The sequence below is a fragment of the Enhydra lutris genome, unplaced genomic scaffold (genome assembly GCF_002288905.1).
Source record: "Enhydra lutris kenyoni isolate GAN:26980312 unplaced genomic scaffold, ASM228890v2 scaffoldscaffold17, whole genome shotgun sequence".
Lineage (NCBI taxonomy): Eukaryota > Metazoa > Chordata > Mammalia > Carnivora > Mustelidae > Enhydra > Enhydra lutris.
Window position 1 is genome coordinate 21,905,962 of NW_019154101.1, and position 22,868 is coordinate 21,928,829.

Consider the following 22,868-nt stretch of genomic DNA (forward strand, 5'->3'; position numbering starts at 1 on the left):
TGCGACACTCAGACACCCCCAATCCTTCTGTGACCCTGCGGGACCTAAGGCCGCGCTGACTCCGCCTGGGCTTCACCCCAGTTAAGCCTCTGGAGCAATGTCCCTCAGTGGAACAGACTTTTAAAAGTCCTGATTTTGTGCTCCGTTGCTCCGCTGCTTGCCGGGAGCCGGCCCCTCCCCCCACGGTCTATCTTCCCGTCGCTTTGGACTCACTTCTCCACCAGTCCTACCTTTCAGAAAGTGGTTGATTTTCTGTTTCTAGAGTTGTTGTTCTTCTTCTCTTCGATCTCCCGTTGGATAAGCTATTTAGCTGATCTCCCGCTACCTGAAGTAATCTCAGCCTGCTCCTTCTCGGCCATCTTGACTCCTCCCTCTCTTCTTTTTTTTTTTTTTAAGATTTTATTTATTTGACAGACAGAGATCACAAGTATGCAGAGAGGCGTGCAGAGAGATACGGGGCAAAGCAGACTCCCCGCTGAACAGAGAGACCGATGTGGGGCTCAATCCCAGGACCTTGAGATCATGACCTGAGCCGAAGGCAGAGGCTTTAACCCACTGAGCCACCCAAGTACCCCTGTGTTTGCATTATACTTCTATTGCATAACACTAATAGAGAGAGAGAAAGACATCTCTGAATTATGCTGAAAGAAAAGTCATCTTGTGTTTTAAAGACCCACCACTAATAATTTACAAAGTTTACAGTCTACTGACTTTTGCCTATAGGTATGAAAATTTTTTATTGAGACATTTTTAAGCCCAGTATTTCAAATACTACAATATATAATTTACTCCGCATGATGATGAGTGCATAACTGAAAAATAGAAATTGTCAAAGTCATCCTAACTGGGTAGTCAGCAAGGTTTCTCATTAGCACTTGCATAATATTATCAACCACCCATGAGGTACATCACTGACAAACAGAAACTGCCAAAATCACGTTGAAAAAAGTAGGAGCGCTAGACAGTCAGCAGTGTTACTTATTAGCTCTGTCGTAACTTAGTAGTGTAATTCAAATTTGAACTTTGGTGTTAATTTACAAAGTACCACATATCCTGGACTTTTGGGTCCCTTAAATATAAATTCATGCATGCCCAAGAATGCTACCTAGCAAATAGAAGGTATTTACCAGTATCTAAGTGTCAGGAATGAGGCAACACATAGGCAAGCACAGTGTTTTCACTGATTATTGGAATTACATGGTTAAAATGACAGTCTTATTTCAAGTCACAGAAAAACATTTTAACTAAGTAATTTCTTTTTTCATTTATAGCTTTCTCTCTTCTGTTTTCAAAAATCTTTGAAAGCTCCTTCCCCTTGTCACCCAGGGACATTAGCTAAACATAAACAAATGAAGTCATTACCTAGTCAGTAAAAGTCAATGGAAAAAATAATCAAGATTAATTTGAAAGTTTCCTTTCTATCAACATCCATATTGATGGATTTTTTTAAAAAGATTAAAATACAATTAGTAAAAATGTTCCTGGTTCAAGTGACAGTTTTGGGTATTGTGTGTGAGTATGCATATTGTAACAGTATCACAACTTCGAAGAATTCTGTCACCAGAGTAGAGACAAAAATCATGTGATAGCAGCTTAGATTTAGTGTCATTCTTTAGCAAAAGAAAGATCTCCATACCTGAGAAGGCATTCATTTTACTTGGATTATTCAGAGTAAGAATGCCAATGCCACTGTCTTCCTTCTGAAGGTCAACGGATCCACCAGGAAACTGCTGAAGTTTTTTTTTTAATTCTTCCTCATGGAATCCATGAGATGTATTATAAAGTGATACTCCCATTTGATGCAGTAATTTTTTCCTTACAGCCAAAGGTGATGTCTTCAAAAGATTTCCAGCCATTTCTGGAAAACAGAGAAAAATATGCAATAGTCAAAGTGAACACTTTTCTAATATTATATTTAATAGGGACTACTTCCCCACTTCTTTTTTTTAATTTTTATTTTTTATTAACATATAATATATTATTAGCCCCTGGGTACAGGTCTGTGAACTGCCAGGTTTACACACTTCATAATACTCACCAGAGCACATACCTTCCCCAACATCCATAACCCAACCACCCTCTCACCCTCCTCCCCCCAGCAACCCTCAGTTTGTTTTGTGGGATTAAGATCTCTTATGGTTTTGCTCCCTCCTCATCCTATCTTGTTTAGTTTTTTCCTTCCCTACCCCCCAATTTGCCTCTCAAATTCCTCATATCAGGGAGATCATATGATAATTGTCTTTCTCTGATTGACTAACTTCACTCGGCACAATACCATCTATTTCCATCCACGTTGTCGCAAATGGCAAGATTTCATTTCTTTTGATGGCTGCATAGTATTCCATTGTATATATATAACACATCTTCTTTATCCATTCATCTGTTGATGGACATCTAGGTTCTTTCCATAGTTTGGCTATTGTGGACATTGCTGATATAAACATTGGGGTGTACGTGCCCGTTCGGATCACTACGTTTGTATCTTTAGGGTAAATACCCAGTAATACAATTGCTGGGTCATAGAATAGTTCTATTTTCAACTTTTTGAGGAACCTCCATGCTGTTTTCTAGAGTGGCTGCACCAGCTTGCACTCCCACCAACATTGTAGGAGGGTTCCCCTATCTTCGCATCCTCACCAGCATCTGTCCTTTCCTGACTTGTTAATTTTAGCCATTCTGACTGGCATGAGGTGGTATCTCATTGTGGTTTTGATTTGTATTTCCCTGACGCCAAGTGATGTGGAGCACTTTTTCATGTGTCTGTTGGCCATTTGGATGTCTTCTTTGCAGAAATGTCTGTTCATTTCTTCTGCTCATTTCTTGATTGGATTATTTGTTCTTTGGGTGTTGAGTTTGGTAAGTTCTTTATAGATTTTGGATCCTAGTCCTTTATCTGATAGATCATTTGTGAATATCTTCTCCCATTTTGTCAGTTGTCTTTTGGTTTTGTTGACTGTTTCCTTTGCTGTGCAGAATCTTTTTATCTTGATAAAGTCTCAATAGTTCATTTTTGCTCTTGATTCCCTTGACTTTGGTGATGTTTCCAGGAAGAAGTTGCTGTGGCTGAGGTCAAAGAGGTTGCTGCCTGTGTTCTTCTCAAGGATTTTGATGGATTCCTTTCTCACATTGAGGTCTTTCATCCATTTGGAGTCTATTTTCATTTGTGGTGTAGGACATGTCCAGTTTCATTTTTCTGCATCTGGCTTTTCAATTTTCCCAACACCATTTGATGAAGAGACTATTTCCCATTGGACATTCTTTCCTGCTTTGTAAAAGAGTAGTTGACTGTAGAGTTGAGGGCCTATTTCTGGGCTCTCTATTCTGTTCCACTGATCTATGTGTCTATTTTTGCTCCAGTACCATACTGTCTCAATGATGACAGCTTTGCAGTAGAGTTTGAAGTCTGGAATTGTGATGCTACCAACTTTGGCTTTCTTTTTCAACACTCCTCTAGCTATTTGAGGTCTTTTCTGGTTCCATATAAATTTTAGGATTATTTGCTCCATTTCTTTGAAAAAAATGGATGGCATTTTGATAGGGATGGCATTAAATGTATAGATTGCTTTAGGTAGCATAGACATTTCCACACTATTTGTTCTTCCAATCCATGAGCATGGCATATTTTTCCATTTCTTTGTGTCTTTCTCAATTTCTTTCATGAGTTCTTTATAGTTTTCTGAGTACAGATTCTTTGCCTCTTTGGTTAGGTTTATTCCTAGGTATCTTATGGTTTTGGGTGCAACTGTAAATGGGATTGACTCCTTCATTTCTCACTCTTCTGTCTTGTTGTTGGTGTATAAAAATGCAACAGATTTCTGTGCATTGATTTTATATCCTGACACTTTACTGAATTCCTATACAAGTTCTAGCAGATTTGGAGGGGAGTCCTTTGGGTTTTCCACATATAGTATCATATCATCTGCAAAGAGTGATAGTTTGACTTCTTCTTTGCTGATTTGGATGCCTTTAATTTCTTTTTGTTGTCTCATTGCTGAGACTAGGACTTCTAGTGCTATGTTGAATAGCAGTGGTGATAGTGGACATCCCTGCCGTGTTCTTGACCTTAGCAGAAAAGCTCTCAGTTTTCTCCATTGAGAATGATATTTGCGGTGGGTTTTTCATAGATGGCTTTGATGATATTGAGGTATGTACGCTCTATCCCTACACTTTGCAGAGTTTTGATAAAGAAAGATGCCATACTTTGTCAAATGCTTTTTCAGCATCTATTGAGAGTATCATATAGTTCTTGTTCTTTCTCTTATTAATGTATTATATCACATTGATTAATTTGCAGGATGTTGAACCAAACTTGCAGCCCTGGAATAAATCCCACTTGGTCGTGATGAATAATCCTTTTAATGTACTGTTGGATCCTACTGGCTAGTATTTTGGTGAGAATTTTCGCATCTGTGTTCATCAAGGATATTGGTCTGTAATTCTGTTTTTTGATGGGGTCTTTGTCCGGTTTTGGGATCAAGGTAATGCTGGCCTCATAAAATGAGTTTGGAAGTTTTCCTTCCATTTCTATTTTTTTGGAACAGTTTCAGAAGAATAGGAATTAATTCTTCTTTAAATGCTTGGTAGAATTCCCCTGGTAAGCCATCTGGCACTGGGCTCTTGTTTGTTGGGAGATTTTTGATGACTCCTTCAATCTCCCTCCTGGTTATGGGTCTGTTCAGGGTTTCTATTTCATCCTGGTTCGTTGTAGTAGTTTATATGTCTCTAGGAATGCATCCATTTCTTCCAGATTGTCAAATTTGCTGGCGTACAGTTGCTCATAATATGTTCCTATAATTGTATTTCTTTGGAGTTGGTTGCAATCTCTCCTCTTTCATTCATGATTTTATTTATTTGGGTCCTATCTCTTTTCTTTTTGATAAGTCTGGCCAGGGGTTTATCAATCTTATTAATTCTTTCAAAGAACCAGCTCCTAGTTTCATTGATTTGTTCTATTGGGTTTTGGGGGGGGTTTCTATTTCATTGATTTCTGCCCTGATCTTCATTATTTCTCTTCTTCTGCTGGGTTTAGGCTTTCCTTGTTGTTCTTTCTCCAGCTCCTTTAGGTGTAGGGTAAGGTTGTGTATCTGAGACCTTTCTTGTTTCTTGAGAAAGGCTTGCATCGCTATATATTTTCCTCTCAGGACTACCTTTGCTTTGTCCCACAGATTTTGAACTATTGTGTTTTTATTATCATTTTTTTCCATGAATTTTTTCAATTCTTCTTTCATTTCCTGGTTGACCCATTAATTCTTTAGTACGATGCTCTTTAGCCTCCATGTATTTGGGTTCTTTCCAAATTTCCTCTTGTGATTAAGTTCTAGCTTCAGAGCATTGTGGTCTGAAAATATGCAGGGAATGATCCCAGTCTTTTGGTACTGGTTGAGACCTGATATGTGATCTATTCTGAAGAATGTTCCACGTGCACTAGAGAAGAACATGTATTCTGTTGCTTTGGGATGGAATGTTCTGAATATATCTGTGATGTCCATATGGTCCAGTGTGTCATTTAAGGCCTTTATTTCCTTGTTGATCCTTTGTTTGGATGATCTGTCCATTTCAGGGAGGGGAGTGTTAAAGTCCCCTATTATTGTATTATTGTTGATGTGTTTCTTTGATTTTGTTATTAATTGGTTTATATAGTTGGCTGTTCCCGTGTTAGGGCATAGATATTTAAAATTGTTAGATCTTCTTGTTGGACAGACCCTTTGAGTATGATATAGTGTCCTTCCTCATCTCTTATTATAGTCTTTGGCTTAAAATCTAATTGATCTGATATAAGGATTGCCACCCCAGCTTTCTTCTGATGTCCATTAGCATGGTAAATTGTTTTCCACCCCCTCACTTTAAATCTAAAGGTGTCTTTGGGTCTAAAATGAGTATCTTGTAGACAGCATATAGATGGGTTTTGTTTTTTTATCCATTCTGATACCCTGTGTCTTTTGATTGGGGCATTTAGCCCATTTACATTCAAGGTAACTACTGAGAGATATGAATTTAGTGCCATTGTATTGCCCGTAAGGTGACTGTTACTGGATGCTCTCTCTGTTCCTTTCCGGTCTACTACTTTTAGTCTCTCTCTCTGTTTAGAGCACCTCTTTCAAAATTTCCTGTAGAGCTGGTTTGGTGTTTACAAATTCTTTCAGTTTTTGTTTGTCCTGGAAGCTTTTTATCTCTTGTTCTATTTCCAATGATAGCCACCTGGATATAGTATTCTTGGCTGCATGTTTTTCTCACTTAGTGCTCTGAATATATCATGCCAGTTCTTTCTGGCCTGCCAGGTCTCTGTGGATAAGTCCGCTGCAAATCTAATATTTTTACCATTGTATGTCACAGACTTCTTTTCCCGGGCTACTTTCAGGATTTTCTCTATGTCACTAAGACTTGTAAGTTTTACTATTAGATGATGGGGTGTGGACCTATTCTTACTGATTTTGAGGGGGGCAGTTCTCTGCACCTCCTGGATTTTGATGCTTGTTCCCTTTGCCATATTAGAGAAATTCTTTACAATAATTCACTCCAATATACCTTCTGCTCCCCTCTCTCTTACTTCTTCTTCTGGAATCCTAATTATTCTAATATTGTTTTGTCTTATGGTATCATTTATCTCTCAAATTCTCCCCCCGTGGTCCAGTAGTTGTTTATCTCTCTTTTGCTCAGCTTCTTTATTCTCTGCCATTGTTCTATATCATTAATTCTCTCTTCTGTCTCATTTATCCTAGCAGTAAGAGCCTCCATTTGTGACTGCACCTCATTAACAGCTTTTTTTATTTCACCTTGGTTAGATTTTAGTTCTTTTATTTCTCCAGAAAGGGCTTTTATTTCACCAGACACGGTTTCTCTATTATCTTCCACGCCTTTTTCAAGCTTGGCTAGCACCTTGAGAATCAACATTCTGAACTCTAGATCTGACATATTACCAATGTCCATACTGATTAGGTCCCTAGCCTTTGGTACTGCCTCTTGTTCTTTTTTTTTTTTTTTTTTTTTTGAGGTGAGTTTTTCCGCCTTGTCATTTTATCCAAATAAGAATATGTGAACGAGTGGGACGCCTGGGTGGCTCAGTTGGTTAAGCGGCTGCCTTCGGCTCAGGTCATGATCCCAGCAACCTGGGATCGAGTCCCGCATCGGGCTCCTTGCTCGGCAAGGAGCCTGCTTCGCTCTCTGCCTCTGCCTGCCACTCTGTCTGCCTGTGCTTGCTCTCTCTCTCTCTCTCTCTCTAATAAATTAAAAAAAAAAAGAATATGTGAACGAGAGAATAAAATACTAAAAGGATGGCAAAGACCCCCCCAAAATGCACGTTATTCAAATCAGAAGAGACCCCAAATCATGGGGAGAGAAGGAAGGGGGTAAAAAGAAGTTCAAAAAAAAAATTTTTTTTAATATTTTTATTTATTTATTTGAGAGACAGACAGTGAGAAAGAACATGAGCAAGGAGAAGGTCAGAAGGAGAAGCAGACTCCCTATGAGGTGGGAGCCCGATGTGGGACTCGATCCCGGGACTCCAGGATCATGACCTGAGCCGAAGGCAGTCACTCAACCAACTGAGCCACCCAGGCGCCCAAAAAATTTTTTTTAAATTAAAAAAATACATATATATAAGACTGGTGAATAGAACAGAACAACCTACTTGATTTTGGGTATATTTTGGTCTCTTGGAAGAAACTACCTCCCAAAATTTTAATGAAAGAAACACACACACACACACACACACGTAAACACAATGAAGGGATGGAATAGGACTGTAAAGATGAAAATTTAAAAACGAATTCTAAAAAAGAGTTGATAAGATAAGTTGGTTGGGAAAAGAAAGAAAAAGAAAGTGGAGAGAATTTGCTCAGGCTGGAGACTAGAACAAAGCCCTGTGCTATATTTTGGGTATATTTTGATCTATTAGAAGAAGTTGTATCCCAAAATTGTTTAGAAGAAAAAACCCTATATGTATACAAAAAATAAAGTTAGATACAATGAAGGATAAAATATGACTGGAATAATGAAGGTTCAAAAAGATTTTTTTAATAAGAAAGGTATTGTTAAGATAAACTAGTTAAAAAACATTAAAAGAGGAAAGAGTAAAAGTTAAAAAAATAAAATAAAAAAATTTTAACTTTGCAAGACTAAAGAATCATGGGGAGAAAGCCATGAATTCCATGCTTTGCTTTCCCCTCCTCTGGAATTCCACTGTTCTCCTTGATCAGTGAGTTTGATCTTGGCTGAATGTTCTTGCTGATCTTCTGGGGTAGGGGCCTGTTGTAGTGATTCTCAAGTGTCTTTGCCAGAGGCAGAATTGCACTGCTCTTGCCAGGGGCTGGGCTAAGTAATCTGCTCAGGTTTGCTCTTGGGAGATTTTGTTCCCTAAACGCTTTCCATAGAGCTCTGGAGGATGGGAATGAAAATGGTGGCCTCCCAATATCCGGCCCAGAGGAGCCGAGAGCTGGGGGCACCACTCCTCAGTGCACCCTTGGAGAAAAGCCCTCAATCACTCTCATCTCCCTGGTCTCCAACCATGCTTCGAGCTCACCCGGCCTGTGACTGAGCATTTCTGTCTCTGGCACACAGTCCCATTTGGAGTCCTTAAACCCAGCAGATTCCTGCCTCCAGAGAAGGAAGGTGAGTCTCCCCGGATCTGCCACTTGTGGGGTCACTGCTCAAAAAGCAGTGGCCAACTGTGCTATGGGTTACAGTTTAAGGTAATCCCGAGCTGTCCCGAGCTGTGAGATCCGTCAGTTCCATCTCCTCCGACTCCTCGGCTCCGTCTCTGTAGCCGGCTTCCCCGCTCTAATACCTGCAAGGTTTGCTACACTCAGACACCCCTGATCCTTCTGTGACCCCGTGGGGCCTGAGACCACACTGTTGTCGCAAGGGCTCCACCCCTGCTTAGCCTCTGGAGCGATGTCCCTCAGTGGAGCAGACTTTTAGAAGTTCTGATTTTGTGCTCTATTGCTCCGCTGCTTGCCAGGAGCTGGCCTCTCCCCTGAAGGTCTATCTTCCCATGGCTTTGCATTCACTTCTCCGCAAGTCCTACCTTTCAGAAAGTGGTTGGTTTTACTGGTTCTAGAATTGCTGCTCTTCTTCTCTTCGATCTCCTGTTGGATTTGTAGGTGTTTGAAATGGTTTGATAACTATCTAACTGAACTCCTGCATCCTGACGTCCTCTCAACCTGCTACTCCTTGCCATCTTCACTCCTCTCCTACTTCCCCACTTCTTAAAAGCACTGAGGAGAAGGTGGGTATGGAAATCTTTCCCTTTCCCCTCCTTCCCAAACCAAGTAATTCACAAAGTATACCATTTCAGTCTATCACTGAGAGATGATGATGTAGTTACAGTGCATTACTGGGATCCAATACACTGGGAAGGTTTACAAAAATGTTGCTGTTCTGTGTTTAGCACCATCTCCTGCCTCCTGGCAAGTCTTTCTCATGATAGAAGCTCTTCTTCCTCCAACTCTTTAACTTTTGCAAAATCAAAGAATAAATTCAGTCCAATGTCCCCTTGGAAACAGTCTCTATGCAGGAATACTACAGAAGCAATCCTACTCTCTAATAGAAATTTCATTCTCAGCATTATTCTTGCCTTCTGCAATACTTTCATAGGAAACCTGAGGAATATGGGGAAAGAAATAGGAACATGTGCATGGTTTCTTGCATTCCCCAGCATTTTGTCACTCTTCTCTTCTCACTGTATATATACATCCCAGATAATCTCATCTCTGCCCATAAGGATTTTTGCCCTCTGTAAGCATTTTTGTTGATATAAAACATACTTTCAAAACAGTATACAAATCATAAGTTAATAGCTCATTGAATTTCACAAGGTAAATACACTAAGTCAGTAAGACCCAGATCAAGAAACAGAATGTAAAAGCAAAACAAAACAATACAAAGCTCAAAGGTCTGTTGTGTCCTCTCTCAGTCACAACTCCTTACAACGATAATAATTACCCTAACTTCTAATACCCTAGATTAGTCTGTTGTTTTGAATTTTATACAAACGGAATAGTATATATTCTTCTGTGCCTGGTTTCAACTGTGTTTGTTACATCCATTATGGTTATTATGTGTAATTACAGTCTAAATATTCTATTCCTCCCATTGTGTTTTATTATATGAATATACCACAATTTATCTATTCTAATAGATAGATAGATTTCTGTTGGGTATATATAAAAATGGAATTATTTTGTTTGGCTGAAGCTGACATATTGATTGTTAAGCACTGAAGAATTTTGCAAGTTGGTTTTTGAAACCATTGGGGGCTTGAAATTGAGCATGGTGGGAGTTATCAGCAAACTCTACATATCAATATTCACCTGTCTCTCTCCCCTCTTTCCTCTCTTCCTTTCTCTCTTTCCCTCTCTCTCTCTCTCTCTCTCTCTCTCAGACACACACACACACACACCACACACACACAGCTGGATTCCCATTACTGAATCTGTTCATTTGTTCAACTTGAAAAGATACCAAAGAGTTTTCCAAAATGGTTGTACCAATATATACTAGTATTTCCACAGCTAGTGAATGTTCTAGTTGTTTCACAATCTTACCATCACCTGCTAACATCTTTTTCTATTTTTTTTTCCATTTAAGGCATTCTAAAGAGAAGTATGTCATTGTGGTTTCACTTTGCTTTTCTATGATGTCTAATGAAGTCAAGCTCCATTTTCATATGCTTACTGGTTACTTGCATATAATTTCTAAAGTATCTATTAAAGCTTTTTGCCCATTTTTTCTATTATTTGCCTTTTTATGATTGATTTGTTGGAGTTCTATAGTCTGTAGCATTTATTAAAACGCATAAAACAACAAAGCCCACATTACCATCTCCAGTAGAAACCTTATACCTGCGTACTCCTAACTCAAACAGAAATCTCCTTATTCCTCACCTCTAGATGTACACAGCCTTCTCAAAAATCATCGTCTAAACCTGAAGTCATACTTCTCCTAAAACCTGTTGCTCCTTCTTTATTCGTTCCCGTAAATATCTATAATATCACCAACCCTGTAGGCCACAGAAAAACATATCTCCTTCCCCTCCTTCATTTCCCATATGCAACCAACCTGTAAATGTCTTTTTTCTTATCTTTCCCATCTTTTATTCCTTCTACTATCAACATAGTTCAAACCTCATTATATAACATACATGTCACCAATTAGTTTCACACTATTCCTTAAAATGAGAGCTATCTCTGTAATCTAGTCAAATTATTCCAAACGTAGGGTTTTTTAGTAGCTTTCTACTAACAAAAGGATCAAGTCCAAAGCTCACTTTGATTGGGCCCTTATTGGTAACTTAAGTCTCTCATAACATCTCTACAGATAGTCTATGTGGACACCAAATGACTAGAATTCCACAAATTTACCTTGCTATTTTATAGTATTACATTCCCATATAATGTCTTTCCTTCCTCACTGACCTGGTAGGTACCTAATCATCTTTAAAACCTAAATTCTTAAATTTGTCCTTATAAGTGATTTCCTAGGCAGAGATAATTATTCCTTTTATTTATTCTATCCCAATGCATTATATGATTACATTTTAGCACATTTTACACATCATTTTAATTTTATTTTTCATTTGTCTTTCTCATCAGACAGGAAGCTTCCTAAGAGCAGTTCTCTGAGGTACATACCCTTTGTCACTAGGACCTAGTATAGTGCTCAACACAAACAAGGTATTTAAATGCTTAATGAAGAAAATAAATCATCAGGTTGCCAAATGGAATGTCACAAGTTTGTTTTTATACATTTAGAAATATCTCTCATATGTGAGTTATAAAATGATATCAGAAGCAGATGGAGAACAGGTCATCTAAAGATTACAATATGATCTCCCTACTATTTTTTTTAAGATTTTATTTATTTATTTGTCAGAGTGAGCACAGGCAGACAGAGAGGCAGGCAGAGGAAGAGGGAGAAGCAGGCTCCCTGCTGAGCAAGGAGCCCGACGTGGGACTCGATCCCAGGACGCTGGGATCATGACCTGAGCTGAAGGCAGCCGCTTAACCAACTGAGCCACCCAGGCATCCCCTCCCTTCTATTTTAAATTGTTTCACCTTCAAAGGGACATTTTTGTTAAAGTGGCTCAGCAGAATACTTGTAACTGTCTAAGTATCTAAAAGTATTACACAGTGGAATGCAATCCCCTAAACAGATATACTTTAAGAACTTGGGAACAGTATTTCAAAATTTCCTCATTAAGATGACTTTGAATACAATATGGAGGAGACCAAGATGTTCCTTAAACTCATCTAAAAAAAAGTAAATAAAATGTAATTCATATTAGACACAGTATGACCTAATGTGCTATGATATATAGGAGAGGGTTTAACAAAAAAGAATGGTAGTGAGTTAGGTGCTTGTTGTCTTTGAAAACAATATCCAAGAATAAGACCTTAATGCTATTCCTCCAATAAAAAAGGTGCCATAAGTGCTGTGGCTTTCAACTGCCACAACTTTATTCTTACTATCAAACTCCTTATGCTCTTTTTTTTTTTTAAGATTTTATTTATTTATTTGACAGAGAGAGATCACAAGTAGACAGAGAGGCAGGCAGAGAGAGAGAGGGAGGGAAGCAGGCTCCCCGCTGAGCAGAGAGCCCGATGCGGGACTCGATCCCAGGACCCTGAGATCATGACCTAAGCCAAAGGCAGCGGCTCAACCCACTGAGCCACCCAGGCGCCCCATCAAACTCCTTATGCTCTTAACAGTTAATCCTCTTTCTTTCCTACTGGAAGGGTACTCACTAGTAAACATCAAGGCTAACAAACTGACATTTATTCTACATTTTATGAGCTTAATTTGTCAGAAAACAGCTTCATATTTTAATACTCATGGATGGAGAGGCAATTTTTTTCCATTTTATTTTATTTTATTTTATTTCTTTTCAGTGTTCCAGCATCCAAGGCAGTTTTTTTAAGTTTAATTCTGAAATGTTCCAAGATTTTTTAAAAATAGGAAAAATAATATAACAAATACCCATTCCTCATTTTTAGTAAATGTTAACATTTACTCGTATTGCCTTCAGCTCATTCTTATTTTTTTAATTTTTTAAAATATTTTATTCATTTATTTATTTGCAAGATAGAGAGAGCCTGAGTGGTGGGAGAGGGGCAAAGGGAGAGGGAGAGAGAAAATCTCAATCAGACTCTGCACTGAGCATGGAGCCTGACACAGGGCTTGTTCCCAAGAGTCTAAGATCATGACCTGAGCTGAAATCAAGTCAGGCACTTAACCGACTGAGCCACCCAGGGCCCCCAACTCATTCTTAAAAACAACAACAACAACAACAACTTTTCATTTCTGAAATTTTCTAACATTCACAAAAGTAGAAAGAATAAAATTTTCCAACATTCAAAAAAGTAGAGAGTAGTATAGAGAATTTTCATCTCATAGCTTGAAAATCATCAACATTTTTGAAAACTTGTTTCATCTAATTGCCATCTCACATACAACACATACAACCCACTTCTGGTTCCCCTGAGTATTTTAAAGAAAATTTACAGGATAACTTTCAAATGTCTAAACACAAAAGCTGAGATCTTAGACCACTGGCAATCTAAGTAAGAAGCCCTTTCAGGCACTCCCTAAAAGACATTAAGAGCACCTTAACTGGGGCGCCTGGGTGGCTCAGTTGGTTGAGTGACTGTCTTCGGCTCAGGTCATTATCCTGGAATCCTGCGATCGAGTCCCCCATCAGGCTCCCTGCTCGGCGGGGAGTCTGCTTCTCCCCCTGCCCTCTCTCTTCTCATGCTCTCTCTCTCAAATAAATAAATAAAATCTTAAAAAAAAAAAAAAAAAGAGCACCTTAACTATAACAAGTTCTTTGAATCCAGAAGTTACTTAACCTAGAAGTGGAAGTTAGCATTCTGGAACTTAGTAAAATTTTTCTTAGAATCTCTCATCTATATTCAACTTGGACATTCATCTGTCCATGCAAAAGCTTTCAAAATTATTTCTAACAACTCCTGGGGTTATTCCTAACAGGGTTAAGATTTCAAGGATTCTAACCAGAATCAAATTCTTTTAGGTTTTTATCAATTAATTCCTAAAACTTATAGGAAAACTTATAGGGAAAGAGGCTCTACTTATTGTAGTTTAGGCTATAGTAGATCTAGGCATTGTCTCTGCATTTTGGAATAAAAATGACTAGAAATTTAAAAGAAAATATGCACGCTAAGTGGAAAGGATGTGAAGTGCTCACATGGATGGAAATAAGCAGACAAGTGTTTATTTAGAACAGAACATGTCCAGGGCATCTGGGTGGTTCAGTCAGTTAAGCTTTCCACTTTTGGTTTCGGCTCAGGTCATGATTTCATGATCACATGATCTCATGATCTCTTGGGTTGCGGGATTGAGTCCCAGGTTGGGAGCAGGGAATCCGCTTAAAAGATTCTATCCCTCTGCCCCTTCCCTCACTCCCTTCCTCTTCCTCTCTCTTCCTCTCTCTCTCCCTCTCTCTCAAAAAAAAAAAACCAGACATGTCCATGCTCCTTTCCTCCCCTGCCCAAAAAGTGACTATTTGTCTGTGGCTATAGTTATTAACCTATCAGTAAAGAATAATAAAAGCACAAGGGGCCCACTTATGGACTATGAGTAATACTGGTCTGAGTCCAAGTGACAAAACAGCACCTAGTAAGCAACCAAGCAAAGTAGTCAAAAGTTTTAAGATGCAAAATAAAATATCTAAGTACTTAAAATGACCTTTAATACCTTCACCTGGTGCCAATTTTATACTCCTTTTCCAAAACTCATGTAATATGCTTACTTCTATACCATTCTCCCATCCCACCACCAGTCCTATCAGATTAGAAAATGATACAATTAAGATGACAGATTCTATGGTATAATTAGATTTAAGGCATGTAAATAAAGCCTCTTGAAGATCTTGAAACCTAAAAGGAATGCTTATCAAACATAATCCTGTAACATTACAGGAAATTTTCGGTTAACTTAGGAGATATTACAACATTTCTGAAATAAATTTCAAAATGAACAAAAGAATCCAATTATAACAAAGAAATACGTAATGACGCAGAAAAAATGCAGAATAAATTTATATTATAGATGTTCCCACCCCCTTGATTAGTGCAATAAAAGGTACTTTATTGGTACTACATAAAATTATTGGACAGATGGGAAAATTACACAACACCGTAAAACTGAAGAAAATGAGGCAATCTCTAAATGTTGACAATTACTACTACATGCTATTGGCATCGCTGTAAACAATGATTCATTTGAAATAAATAATTTTCTTGCAAATATTACTGCATGTTATTGCCTATATCTAGCTTATTTCTTTCCTTTGCGTAGCCCCAGTTCTCAAAACTTATGCCTGATTCAAAGGCATAGGTGCCTGCTTTTCCAAAAGAGAGTAAAAGCTCTGTCTATGGAAAGGAAGTACCTCTATAATTATGGTCATTAGTAATCTAGCATCACTAAAAATGAGCTATTCTGGTCAAATGAACTAATAATCTTTAACTGAAAGCAAAACTGTCCCAGACAAGGACAAATCCTTTTGTTGAAAGTATTCTTGATCTCAAGTACACAGAACTGCAATGTTAAATATTTCAATTAATTTCAAGATATTTGCATTTATTTTTAATAATAAGTGAATTGTATACCTCAAATGTACACCCACAGAAGTATAAATCTATGTACACATTTTCAAAGAGATTGAAAAAATTTAAAATAAGGTGGCTTCTCAGGACTTGAGCACGAAACTGAAGAGGAAATAAAGTAATAAAGGTAGAAAATTTAGGTCTATGGGAAGTGGGACTGGGGAGAAAAACTTCAAAAATAAAATGTTATTACTAAGTATGAAGTGATTATGCAAAAAACACAAGGATTTGGAGGCTTCCTAGATTATCACCCATATATAAATATCAAGTTGCCTCAAGATCTCTTGAGCTGGCAAAAGAAGCCTACACTAAAAATCTCAGGATTTACTGAGAATGACAAGCATTGGGGCTTGAAACAAATTTAACAAAACCAATATCTTCACAAGATGTATTCATGTTCATAAGCTCCAGCCATGTGAATAATTTTCTCATCTCCAACAGAGGAGGAATAGAAGCAGAAAAATGTTCATCTTTAGCCTAGAAAGTTAGCCTATAGCCTTCATAGTTGTGATAAGGATCAAATCTGCACTGGTAGCTACATTCTTAGGGTATCTCAAGACTGCCCAGATCTCTCACTGATAGTTAATATTTAATTTAATGATAAGCACCAGAGAAACCTTGCCACAGTAGTTTTATGACTACAAGCAGAAATTCAAAGAAGACATTTATGATCTAACACACCTGCCCCACGTGTCTCCTCCTCCTTGAGCACTAAGCATATAACCACTAACTTCATAGAGTAAAGTGTAGTAGCTCTTTCTGCCCAAGGGTCCCAAGTCTGTGCTACTTAAACTAAGTTGCACCATACATGGCTCAAGAATTCTTTTTTGACCATTATGCTCCACCACCATGCAAACCAACCACTGTTTTTTTTTCACTCCCCTTTCACTACCCTTAGACCCAAGTTCAGGAGTCAAAGTTCATTAGAAAAATAGTGAAATATACCAAAACGTACCATTCAAAATGAGTTGTAATGGGAACAGCCATCTTCTAGTAATTTGCCAAAATGATCAACACAAAGGAAAAGAGGAAAGACAGCCACAGTCCGTTCCCTAGGCTTTCAGAAAACCTGGAGTTGCCTTTGGCCACATACATGCAAATCTCCAAGAAAGGTGATATGGTAGACATCAAGGGGATGGGCACTGTTCAAACAGGAAAGCCCCCAAAGATGTTACCATGGCAAAACTGGAAGAGTCTACAATGTTATCCAGCATGCTGTTGGCACTGCTGTAAACAAACAAGAGCAAGATTCTTTTTTTTTTTTTTAAGATTTTTAAAAATTTATTTATTTGACAGAGATCACAAGTAGGCAGAGAGGCAGGCAGAGAGAGATGGAGAAGCAGGCTCCCCGCTGAGCAGAGAGCCCGATACAGGATTTGATCCCAGGACCTGGGATCATGACTTGAGTCAAAGGCAGAGGCTTTAACCCACTGAGCCACCAGGCACCCGAGAGCAAGATTCTTGCCAAGAGAATTCATGTATTGAGCACATTAAGCATGCAAAGAGCCAAACAGCTTCCTGAAGAATGTGAAGGAAAATGATCAGAAAAAGAAGGAAGCCAAAGAGAAAGGCGTTTGAGTTCAACTGAAGCATCAGCCCGCTCCACCCAGAAAAGCACATTTTGTAAGAACCAATGGACAGAAGCCTGAGCTGTTGGAACCTATTCCTTATGAATTCATGGCATGATGTGTAAAAAAAAATTTAAAAATCTCAAGACTGTTAAAAAAAAAAAAAAAGGAGTTTTGACACCTTCTTTGCTTCTCTAAGGACAAATTTTGACAATATTAGCAATTAAGATATTTTAAAAGAGGATAGTATTCTTTATCAAATTATTTAAAATAGTCAGTAATTCCATTCTAAGAAATAAAAAAGGACTTGAGGGGTGCCTGCCTGGTAGAGCATGTGACTCTCAATCTCAGGGTCACAAGTTCAAGCCCCACAATGGGCATGGAGCCTACTTTAAAAAAAAATAAAAATAAAAATAAAAGGTTGAATAGTTTCTTTGCATGGAAATGACACCTATGTATAGGTTTTGATGGCCAAGAAATCACAGACTCGGATCCTAGTGCATAAACACACATACATATGATAAAAGCATTTGGTAAGATATAATTGGTAACAATTAAATGGTATTTATTGAGTTCTGACTAGTGACTAGTTGCTAACTGTTTCAAGGAGAAAAAAAAGTAACCTTACCCTAAAATTTTTTTTAGTTTTATCGAGAAAACAAAAGATGCACACAAAAAGCAAATATACTTCAACTATCTAATCAAAACCAGAATAAAGTTCCTCCTTTTATTAAGCTCTATTAGAGATTTTCAGCATACTTAAAATATAGTCTTGACATCATAAAAGGATTTTTTTTTCCTTCACCAGTAAACTTTCATCATGAAATCTAAGCATTTTCCAGGGGACCTGGGTGGCTCAGCTGGTTAAGCATCTACCTTCGAGTGAGGTCATGATCCCAGAGTTCTGGGATCAAGGCCCACACCAGGCTCCCTGCTCAGTGGGGAGTTTGCTTCTCTCTCTCCATCTGCTCCTCCCCTGCTCATACTTTCTCTCTCTTTCTCTCAAATAAATAAAATCTAAGAAAAAGAAATCTAAGGATTTTCTATAGGCAAAAAAGGATCCAAAGACATTAAATCACCTGCAAAAAGTTATTGTATTTTATTTGCCTTCATTCTTTCCAAGGTTTAAAATTCTAAGGAGAACCACAACAAAAATCAGGCAATATTCCAGGTCTCCTGGACAGTAACCAAAAGAAAACATAAACTCAGGCTTGCTTTTCTTTGTAGTGCCTTAACGGCCAAAATATTGGCAGAGGGAGCCACCCTTAAATACTCTCATCTTACATATTTTCAGAGTGTCATTTCTTCAGAATATTATGTTACTGCTCATCTATTAGCATGAAAATTGTACAGTTCCACTCCCCTCCGTGAAACAAATCTAGAAGAAAAAAAAATAAATAAAGCCCACACTTCCTTTTCACAATTAAAACTTACCTTCTGTCAAATTTTAAAACAACAAAAATGCTCTCAACCAAAGTTCTCACTCTATTTTTCTTGAAATAAATACTTATTTTTAAATAAGTTATCAATTTATAAAAACCTTTTAAACTTTAGACATAATTCCATGTAACTCCATAGCTAGAACCACAAGCCTTTGAATGGACAAGAGAATATTTTGTACATAGGCTATCTGATTAAATCAAAGTATTTATGAGATGGGTATAAAACTATACAACACTAGGGACGCCTGGGTGGCTCAGTGGGTTAAGCCGCTGCCTTCGGCTCAGGTCATGATCCCAGCGTCCTGGGATCGAGTCCCACATCGGGCTCCTTGCTCAGCAGGGAGCCTGCTTCTCCCTCTGCCTCTGCCTGCCACTCTATCTGCTTGTGCTCACTCTCTCTCTCTCTCTGACAAATAAAATAAATAAAATCTTTAAAAAAAAATAAAAAAATAAAAAAAAAAAACCCCAAAAAAAAAAAAAAAAAAACTATACAACACTATTGTTCATATACTACTTCCAGAAAGTATTATTACTTTTATTTCCTGATTTGAAACTCAGGTCACCTGGCCAGAATGAAAATATATGAAGATATTAAAAATGAAGAAAGCTATTGCCTGAGTCACCTAACACATACTAAAAAAGTTAGGTTTCGGAAAACACGTGTGTTTTTTTTCTTAACCTAGGTAAGGGATACACACTTATTCTCTTTGTTGTTTCTTTATTATTGTTCTTTAAATACTTCTTATGCATTTTTCACTATATGTATGTATACAACATTTCTCAATTTTTTTTTTTTAACTGAAGGATATCATTCCAAACTTTGGGGGCTGCCTCTGCCTTTACCAGTAATCTCTCCCAATCTTCTAAATGACCGTTTTCAAAACTAGTTTCCTAAAGAAATAGAGTTATTTCTTTACATTGAAGATAGCAAATAAAGAACACACAGCCATAAAGATACTAAACAAAGAACACAGTGGCCACATAGTCTGGCAGGTCTGACAACTACTAAAGAGTCCTTATTGAAGTACCTTAGAGAATTAGAAATGAAGCTCCAGTACATTAAAAAATTTTTAAGGGCAGGACTGCATCTTATTCACAGGCTTTAGCACACAGTTTCACATTTAATATTTGTGGAACTAAATGAACCTTAATATGGTTATTACTGTGTAGGCACTACAGTACCTACCCATCATTTTCTAAACTAAATGTAAGATCTCTATTTGCAAAATAGAAAAATTTCTTTCACTGTTGGGTTTCTATGAAATCCAAGTCCAGGATATGTAGCTACAAATGTGCAAGGGTATGATTTTCCTTTAGTGTTTACAAAATGGCTTTGCATACAACACAATCTTTATTGTTTCATTAATAAAAATATCAATACTTTTTAAGAAGTGAAGTAATAAATAATAAGACATCATTCTATCTATAATATGTGTAGTTGGCAATACATATTTTACAAGGATCTGATTGGTAATATTCTTTGTTCTTTATGTAAAATTTCTCTCAGAAGAGGAATCTTAGGTCAGGTCTAGACTGTTACATTCTCTAACTTTCTTGGGATGAGAGACAATTTACCCAGTGGTACTGAGGTTAACATCTAGTAACTGTTAGTGGCAAACTTAAAGAGGGAATCCGAGATTTGACCTACTTTGCCTCACTTTCTCTTCTTCACCTTCCAAAGGAGGATAGGGGTTTTGAGGCAAAAACAAGTAATTCAGTGTGTGGCTTTGTGTACTAAGCTACAAAGTGAAACTATCTGCCCTGGAACTACTGCTTTTTGGATTTTCTTAGTTCTGTTCTCTTTTTTGTCTCTATGTCTGTCTGTCCGTCTCTCTCTCTCTAAGAGGCTTATGTGGTAAAAGGAACCTGGGGCGCCTTTATCTTATTCCATTTAAAGAAGATCAAATAGAGTAGGGCTCAGGGTTCCTTATGCCTGCTTCTAGTCTAGGAAATAAGCTCTCAAGATCACTTAATCAGGTCAGTTCACAAAACTGAAAGGTATATATACAGAGCCAGAGCAAAAGGTAATACATCCAAGCTCTTGCCTGGATATTCTCTAAGCATGTCGTGTCCCTAGAGATATCAGACATAGAATAGAAACTCAATGGAAAATTCAACTGAGGCAGAGGTCCTGATCTTCTCTATATTTACCATGCCTTCAACATTAAAAAAGGTGCCAAAATAAACTTAATAAGGACTTTGATGGCTATTTTCAGAAACTAAATTTGGCTGTTTTCCACAGTATTCTGTTTAGGGAAAAGAACAAAGAAATTAGAAAATAAACTAGAAAATAAGGAATAACACTTAAAAAATCATTAGCATTTTTTTATCGATAGCCTTTTTAATTACTGTGGAATAACAAAATCAATGAACAATATATCTTCTCTCTTGTAAGGAGCCTGTTCTGTCCTCATATATTACCTCTCCAATATCCAACAGAAGGGCAATTAGTATATATGCCATCAGATCTATTATTTCCTTATCTTTAAATCATTACAAAATTAAATATACACGTAACTAATATTTTTGCCTCACTAGACATCTTTGATATGCTGATTTTTCCAAGTAAATCTTGTAATAAATACTTCACATATCCTTCTGTTAATTCCATTTTTTTCTCTTCTTCCTCATTCCTATCCCCCTTCCACTACTAACTCACCCTTCTTTTCTCTCCTCTCCTCATGTTCCCTTGTCTATGCCACAGAAGAATACCACAAAAACTTGAGGGCACTGCTTAAGCCTCCTAGGTTTGCTGACCTCAAGTTTAGAAATCCAGTTCTAGAAATATGATAATCACCTATTTATGTATACTTTCATCCCAATTCTAAATTCAACGACCAAATCAGACAAGAGTCTGATTGTCTCAGTGCTAAGGAGATGACAAAAATATCAGCCACTAATAAACTTCTATAGTATCTGAAAGTACATGTGAGCAAACAAGGTTGAGATTCAGGTTCTGTGTAAGCATGTGGTTAAGCAATCATCATTTCTGGACTCTTCCAGAATCATAAGGCAATGAAAAAGTTCTGAGGAATTTACGTTTTATAAACATTCTTCAGGACAAAGCATTTCGTTTAAATTTTGTCACGCAGGATGCTTTGCTGTTCTGCCACAGTCACATCAGCTGAATAAGCTCTTAACCACGCCACTGGAAAAGGGAAAGAGGAGAGCCCTATGGACATCTAAGACTACATGTGTTACTCTCTTCCATTTTTGTTAAAGTTCTGCGAAGGTTTTTAAAGAGTTCCCCTCCTTGCACGGGGAATAAGCTAGGTCTCTCATGAAAGCCATATGTAACCCATTTTACCATAAGTCAGAATTACTAAATCCAGAAAATTAAAACAGATGCATACTTAACAAGAAAACTATTAACCTGAGGCAAGTGGTAAACAACAAAAAAGTCAGAAATATTCTAGATTGTCACTACATGACTTGTTTTTCAAGTTTTGCTTTCATTTTAGACTGTCATCATATAACCAACTTTTCAAGCTTCATTTACATGCCATCATACACACCCCTCTTCTTCATATAGCCAAAATGAACCTTCTCGTTTCTCAAATCCTTCAGGTTTTTGCTCTTCATTCATCACCTATATAATTGTAATTCCTCACCTATTACACTTTTCTCTTCCTCACAGTGACTCCACCGCATCTCCTTTAGTTCTTTAGACTGCATAAATATACTGTCCACTTGCACAGTATTTTTATTAAGCCTCATGTAATAAATTTTTAACTGAACATCCCCATTGCATTTTGCAAAGTAAGAAGGTCTTTACAATACCTAGAACAGTGCCTGACAAATAATATAAATCAATAATAATCTGGCATACAAGTATTAAGAATTCATAATGCCACAGGAGGCTTGAGACTCTGCCCACAAACCAACTCTCCACCTACCCTATTTCTTACTCCCATCACTCACCCTGTTATGATTCCACCGCTCTCTGCAAGCTGGTTTCTCTTCCCAGAATGTAACCTTTTACCAACTTCTCCTTCAGGTCAGGCAACAGGTCAGGGAAGGATCAGCCCATTTACTCCTCCTCCCATTCCCAGAAGATTTCGTAATTACAACTCCCTCCTCCCCGTTATTTCCTCCAATAGAGTGCTTCCCCGAAGGGATCTTCTGTGAAACTTGCCAATGTCCCGTTTATCTCAATACCTCCAGCATGTAGAGCAACAGCTGATAAACATGCGGTCCTTGGATAAAAGTGGGGAAAGGAAAGGAGGAGGGAAGGGGGTCGA

General features: G+C 37.8%; 1 protein-coding gene across 3 annotated transcripts in view; it reads right to left on the minus strand.

The window, feature by feature from the left end:
• The window catches only part of LOC111147650 (ethylmalonyl-CoA decarboxylase 1), a 75,793-nt gene that overhangs the window by 51,954 nt on the left and 971 nt on the right, over nucleotides 1-22,868 (minus strand). For 2 of the 3 annotated variants that reach the window (XM_022503847.1, XM_022503844.1), the window contains exon 2: nucleotides 1,637-1,858. In XM_022503847.1, the coding sequence (XP_022359555.1) occupies nucleotides 1,637-1,856 (220 nt within the window). In that variant the 5' untranslated portion in view covers nucleotides 1,857-1,858. Of the gene's footprint in view, nucleotides 1-1,636; nucleotides 1,859-22,548; nucleotides 22,759-22,868 lie in introns of those variants that run through there. The other variant, XM_022503846.1, reaches the window with a different exon arrangement.